This window comes from Sciurus carolinensis, chromosome 19, assembly GCF_902686445.1.
Source record: "Sciurus carolinensis chromosome 19, mSciCar1.2, whole genome shotgun sequence".
Classification (NCBI taxonomy): Eukaryota; Metazoa; Chordata; class Mammalia; order Rodentia; family Sciuridae; genus Sciurus; species Sciurus carolinensis.
This window is the reverse complement of record NC_062231.1, coordinates 6038794-6044793: the sequence shown is the minus strand read 5'-3', so window position 1 is coordinate 6044793 and position 6000 is coordinate 6038794. Positions and strand designations below refer to the sequence as shown.

General features: G+C 60.5%; 1 protein-coding gene across 2 annotated transcripts in view; it reads left to right on the top strand.

Annotated features, from left to right (window-relative positions):
• Positions 1-6000, top strand: part of Fbln2 (fibulin 2) — a 72542-nt gene that overhangs the window by 53599 nt on the left and 12943 nt on the right. The window contains exons 6-9 of one of the 2 annotated variants that reach the window (XM_047534945.1): positions 107-316; positions 759-872; positions 1865-1966; positions 3946-4086. In XM_047534945.1, coding sequence (XP_047390901.1) covers positions 107-316; positions 759-872; positions 1865-1966; positions 3946-4086 — 567 coding nt within the window. The remainder of the gene's footprint in view (positions 1-106; positions 317-758; positions 873-1864; positions 1967-3945; positions 4087-6000) is intronic. The other variant, XM_047534946.1, reaches the window with a different exon arrangement.

Sequence of the window (6000 nt, the reverse complement as noted above, 5' to 3'; positions counted from 1 at the left end):
TCCACCCGCCTGTCCATCTGCCCTTCCTGCACCCTGACCATGTGCTGGACCTGCTCAGGATCCCAGGACCTAGCAGGCTCCGTCCTGAGCGTTGGCTCCACCCCAGTTTCAGAGGCAGAGGTGGCGAGCCGGGAGGCCCTGTCCCTGGACACGGAGGCGGAGATGGCCAACAGCCTGCCGGGCGATGACCAGGACGAGTGTCTGCTGCTGCCCGGGGAGCTGTGCCAGCACCTCTGCATCAACACCGTGGGCTCCTACCGCTGCGCCTGCTTCCCCGGCTTCGCGCTGCAGGACGACGGCCGCACCTGTCGCCCAGGTGAGGCTGCGGACGGCGGCGCAGCTGGCCTTCCTGCAGGTGCTCGCGTTGGAGCCAGCAGGAGCCTGGGAGCCCAGCCGTCGGGCTGGGAGGCCAGGCAGGCGCGGCGGCGTCGGCGGGGTCAGCCGTGGTGCCCACTCTGCACTCGACCCCGGGCGGGCCTGCCCAGAGGCCTCATGGGAACAGCCGTGTGCCAGCGCGGGCCCTGGCGGGGGGCCTTCGGTGGCTCTTGAGCAGCGTAGGTCGCCTCCCCGTCCTCCCTGCTGCTGGCCCTCGCCCCTCGCCCGGAGCTGGGCGTCCTCCCAGAGCTGCGCCTGCACCTGAGCTCTGCTTCCTTCTCCTGTGAGATGGCGGTGGGTTCAGCGAGGCCTCCGTCACTGCCCGCGTGGCGCCCACATGCGTCGGAGCCTGGCTGACGGTGTGTCTGCTCTGCCCTTGACAGACGGAGGACCTGCACAGCGGGGGGCCGCCCGGGAGTCCCAACCCCGGCCGGAGTCGCCCCAGCTGCCCCCCAACACCATCCCGCTGCCCCTGCCGCAGCCCAACACCTGCAAAGGTGAGCAGCAGGGCCTGTTCCCTGGGGGTCCTGTGGCCCCTGCCTCAGGGCCTGTCCCTGACCTCTTAGGGGGACTTGTGTGAGGGAGACTCGGACCCAGCTCTCGTGAGTTCTTTCTTGTGCCTGGGGGTCTCTTCGTTCCTTTGCCCATTTGTATGTCCACCACCAACCCAGCCACCCACCCACCCATCCATCTACCCATCTGTATGCCCGCCCATCCGCCCATCTCTCCATACATCCATTCATCCACCCTCCCATTCATCCATCCACCCATCTGTCCACCCAACCATCCATCCACCCACCCATCTGTGCACCCATCTGTCCATTCACCCATTATCCATCTATCCATCTGCCAATCCATCCATCGTCCATCAATCTATCTGTTCATCCATCCACACATCCACCCATCATCCACCCACCCATCCATCATCCATTCATCTATCCGTCTATCCATCCATCCACCCTCCCATCCATTCATCCACCTTCCCATTCATCCATCCATCCATCTATCCATTTGTCCATCATCCATCCACCCACCCATCCACCCATCTGTCCACGCAACCATCCATCCATCCATCCACTCACCTATCCACCCATCCACTCATCTGTCCATCCATCCGTCCATCCACCCATTATCCATCTATCCATCTGCCAATCCATCCATCATCCGTCAATCTATCTATTCATCCATCTACACATCCACCCATCATCCACCTGTCCACCCATCTGTCCACCCATCCACCCATCCATCCACCTGTCCACCCACCTGTCCACCCATCTGTCCATTCACCCATCCATCCACCCATCCATCTGTCCATCCATCCACCCATCCGTCCATCCATCCATCCGTCCACCCACCCATCTGTCCACCCGTCTACCGTCCGTCCTCTGCCTCTCTGGCCTCTGTCTCTGTGCGAGTCACAGTGGACCCAGGCCAGCCTGTGTGGCCGGCTGTGGTTGGCGCGCCCTGATTCCCGCGTGGCTCCCTGCAGACAACGGGCCCTGCGAGCAGGTGTGCGGCGTCGTCGGGGGCTCGGCCATGTGCTCCTGCTTCCCCGGCTATGCCATCATGGCGGACGGCGTGTCCTGTGAAGGTGAGTGCCTTGGGCTGCCTCCTGTCTCCGTGTACCTGGTTGGCCTTGGTGGGCTGGCCAGGACCTAAAGCTCGCTGTGTTCACGAGGTTTGGCTGCTGTGACAGAGCCCCCCGTGGAGCTGCTGAAGCAGTTCCCTCTGGTGTCACCAAGCAGTGTGTGTGCCCTCTGGGGTGGGCCGTGGTGCTGCTCCACAGGTCCAGGACCCCAGCTCCTTCCACCTGGTGTTCCGCCGTCTGTTGGAACAGTACTTCTCAAAGCTGAACATGTACCCTGTCATCTGGTAAAGAGACTCCTGAGAATTCCTCAGACTCCCCAGCGGTCCCGACTAGTAGGTCTGGGGTGGCCTGAGAATCTGTGTTTCTATCTCTTTTTTTAGTACTGGGATTGAACCCAGGGACTTAACCACTGAGCCACATCCCCAGTCCTTTTTCTATTTTATTTAGAGACAGGGTCTCACTGAGTTGCTTTAGGGCCTCACTAAGTTGCTGAGGCTGGCCTCCAACTTGCCATCCTCCTGCCTCAGCCTCCCAAGCCGCTGGGATGAGAGGCGTGGGCCACTGCACGTGGCTGAGGTCCTCATATTTCTAACAAGGACCCTAGTGATGTGGACCACTCCTCAGCTTACCCTGTCCCTGAGGGTCGCCCTTGTCTGTGTGCCTGAAGTTCGTCTGTGACCAGCGTGACCCTCCATGTTCCAGCCCTGGGTAGGGAAAAGAGGGACAGAGGAAGGTAGCATGGTATTGTTGAAAGGGAGGCACCCTGAAGTGGCCTCCACCCCTCACCCTTCCGTCCAATAGGAAGCCGCCCTGTGTCCACGTCTTCTGCTGAGATGGGGTCTGATGTGGACCAAAACTATCCTTTGAGCCCAGAGAGGGCAACAGACTTGCCTCAGTCACACAGCACGGTGGCAGCATGCAGGACTTTCTCTCCAGTGGTGGGGACAGGTTTCAGGATCGGGTCATGCTGTGTCCTCTGCTTCCTGTCACCTCCAGGACCCTGAGGACATGAGGAAGGCACTGCTTCTGGGTCAGGACTCTTTTGGGCCTGGTCCCCATGAGCGACCTGGGGCCATAGGCCTAGCCCAACTGTGCCTCTGGTGGCCATGACGACTGGCCAGTGTCCACATGTCTGCAGGCCTCCCTTGGTCCTCTGGCAGTGAGAGCCGAGTGGTGCTGACCAGAGGCTGCGGACAGACACCCTAAGGGTGCACGCACTCCGCCCCGGCCTGTTGTGTTTAGGATACTCAAACAAAAGCAGGCGCGGTGGTGGTGGAGGCCCATGATCCCAGTGGGAGGCCGAGGCAGGAGGATCGCAAGTTGGAGGCCAGCCTCAGTAACTAACAAAGCCCTGAGCAACTCAGAGAGACATTGTCTCTAAATAAAATAGAAAAAGAGCTGGGGATGTGGCTCAGGGGTTAAGTGCCCCTGGGTTCAGTCCCTGGTTAAAAAAAAAGAAAAAATCAAATGAAACGCCAACCATGTGAAGCTCAAGAATTTTTAAAACTCTTCCCAATCCTGGGTTCCTCTTGCAGTTTGGTAAAATCTGCCTCCCAAGGGGCCCACACCCTGTCCCCCTTTGGACAGACCACAGCCCCACAGTGCCAGCAGAGCTGCCCCCACTCCGGCCCCCTGAGCATGGGGCTCTACAGCCCCTTCTGGTGTGAGGACTTGGGTCAGGTTCAGCGTGTGGTAGGAGCTAGCATGTGGTCTTGCCCCGCTGTGTGACTCTGGGTGGACTGCCTGCCCTCTCTGAGCCTCCCTTTCGTGCTCCTGTGGCCATGGGGCTCACAATGATCCCCAGGCCCTGTGAACTCCGACTTGGGTCCAAGGCCCCTCTTGGAGCCTCCGTGTCCCACGGATGGACTGGGAGGCCCTGGAGCAGCAGGTCGTTCCCTGCCCCTCCGCGGCTCTGTCACCAGCTGCTCGGCCCCAGGCCACGCCCCTCTAACGACCCTCTTTTTCCTCCGTCGCTGCACTAGACCAAGACGAGTGCCTGCTGGGCACTCACGATTGTAGCCGGAGACAGTTCTGTGTGAACAGCCCGGGATCATTCTCCTGTGTCAATCACACGCTGCTCTGCGCGGAGGGCTTTATCCTCAACGCGCACAGCACGTGCGTGGGTAAGCCAGGCCCCGCCCCACGGCTCTGCTCGCCGCGCCCGCCCGCTGCAGCTGTCACCAGCCGGCACCCCCGCGCCTCTGCGCCCCGAGTCCCGCTTCTCCTCCGGGAGGTCCCAGAGTCAGAAAACGCAGCAGAATGTGTCCCCAGGCGGGGTGGCCCGTGACCTGGAACAGATGACCTGCCTTCTCCCGGCCGCGGTCTCCTCGTCTGTTACGAGGAAGCTGCTCTTGATCTCCTTTGGGGATGCCCGGGTGCCCAGGGCCCAGGGCCTGGGGCCGCCTTAGCCGCCTGGATCCTTGGGATGCATCTAGAACCTTCTGCAGAGGTGCACGGGCAGAGGAGGGGACAGCCCTCCCGTCGTCTGCCCCGCTGTCCGCTGGGTGGTCTTAGCAGTTGAGCTGCCCTCCTGGTGCCTCCGTGGTGCTGGGAGGGGGGCCTGGACCCCATGCCTGGTCGCAGAGGCTGCTGGGTCACGGCTCTTCAGGTCTGTCCCTCTGCACTGGTGTGGCCAGCGGCCGCAGCTCCCGGGTGCTCCTGAGTGCTCCCGTCTGGGTCCTTTTCAGAGGAAACCAAAGCTGTTATTTTTACAGCTGATGGTCCCCACGCAGAGATAGACCCAAAGGAGCAGCGGCTGGGGACACAGTGGCTAATGCTGCAGCCCAGACACCGGCAGAGGGGCTGTGCTCACTGGTGGCATCGGGGCGTACTGGGGCAGGAGGAATTTGCCCTGATCCCCGAGGAGAGATAGGACTCGGAAACCGGAAAGGGCATGCAGGTGGAAGGAACAGCCCAGACGAAGGCGCAGAGGCAGGGTCTGCACAGAGCTTGTTCAGGCCACGGGACTGCACCCCCGTTTGTCTTCTCTGTGCTTGGAGACCATGTCCAGCCTGGACGTGTCTCCTTGGTCACCCTCTGCTGCTGGGCAGACAGGCCCGGGTGCCGGCTAAGCGACTGCCACAGACATGTTTGCCCCAGGCCTCTAGCCACGGGCACAACATGTGCCCTCTTGATCCTGCTTGCCAGCGGCTGGCCAGCTCTTCCTGTGCGGGTCGGGGCTGTGTGTCTGTCTGGGAAGGCAGATCCCACCTGGGCCTGTGGACACCCCACCAGGACACCCTCTCCTTGCCGCGCCTCAGTGTGCCGGCTCCCAGGTGGCCTGGGAAGACGATCCTGTGCTCAGAGGGGCCCCCAGCAGCTGGGAAGTGGGTTCAGGAAATAAAATAGCAACAGCACATTCCATTCAGCAAAATTTATGAGCACACCTTCTCCTTGCCTCTTTCCTTCTTCCTACACCTCACACAGCCTGGGCCTGCATTTCGTTTGTGTGTTCGTCTTATCGAGGGCCGCTCACTCTTTCCATTATATGTACGTCCACAAGCATCTCCGCAGGGCTTCTGTGGTTCCTGTTTGTACCGCGTGTGTTTATTAACCCGGGCAGGCCACAGGGGAATGAGATGATAGTCCCCACCTCAGCATTGTGAGTTAGACCAGGCACGGTGGCACACGCCTGTTATCCCAGCAGCTCGGGAGGCTGAGGCAGGAGGATCGAGACTTGGAGGCCGACCTCAGCAACTTAGTGAGGTCCTGAGCAACTCAGCGAGACCCTGTCTCTAAATAAAATAGAAAAAGGGCTGGGGAGGTGGCTCAGTGGTGAAACACCCCTGGGCTCAGTCCCTGGTACAAAACTAAAAAAAAAAAGTGAGTTCATGTAAGAACTTTGCTAGAGCTTTGGTGTCGTTATAATTTTTCTACATATACATTACATTGAGGCCACCAGCAGAGGTAGTGAGTGTCCCAGCACTAGAGGTATGCAAGGTGTCTCTTGGTGCCCTGGGGAGGGTGCTCCAGGCGGGCTGGGCTGCAGGAAGACGGCAGGGGAAGGGCGCACCCTGCTGCGGGGATCCAACAGCCAG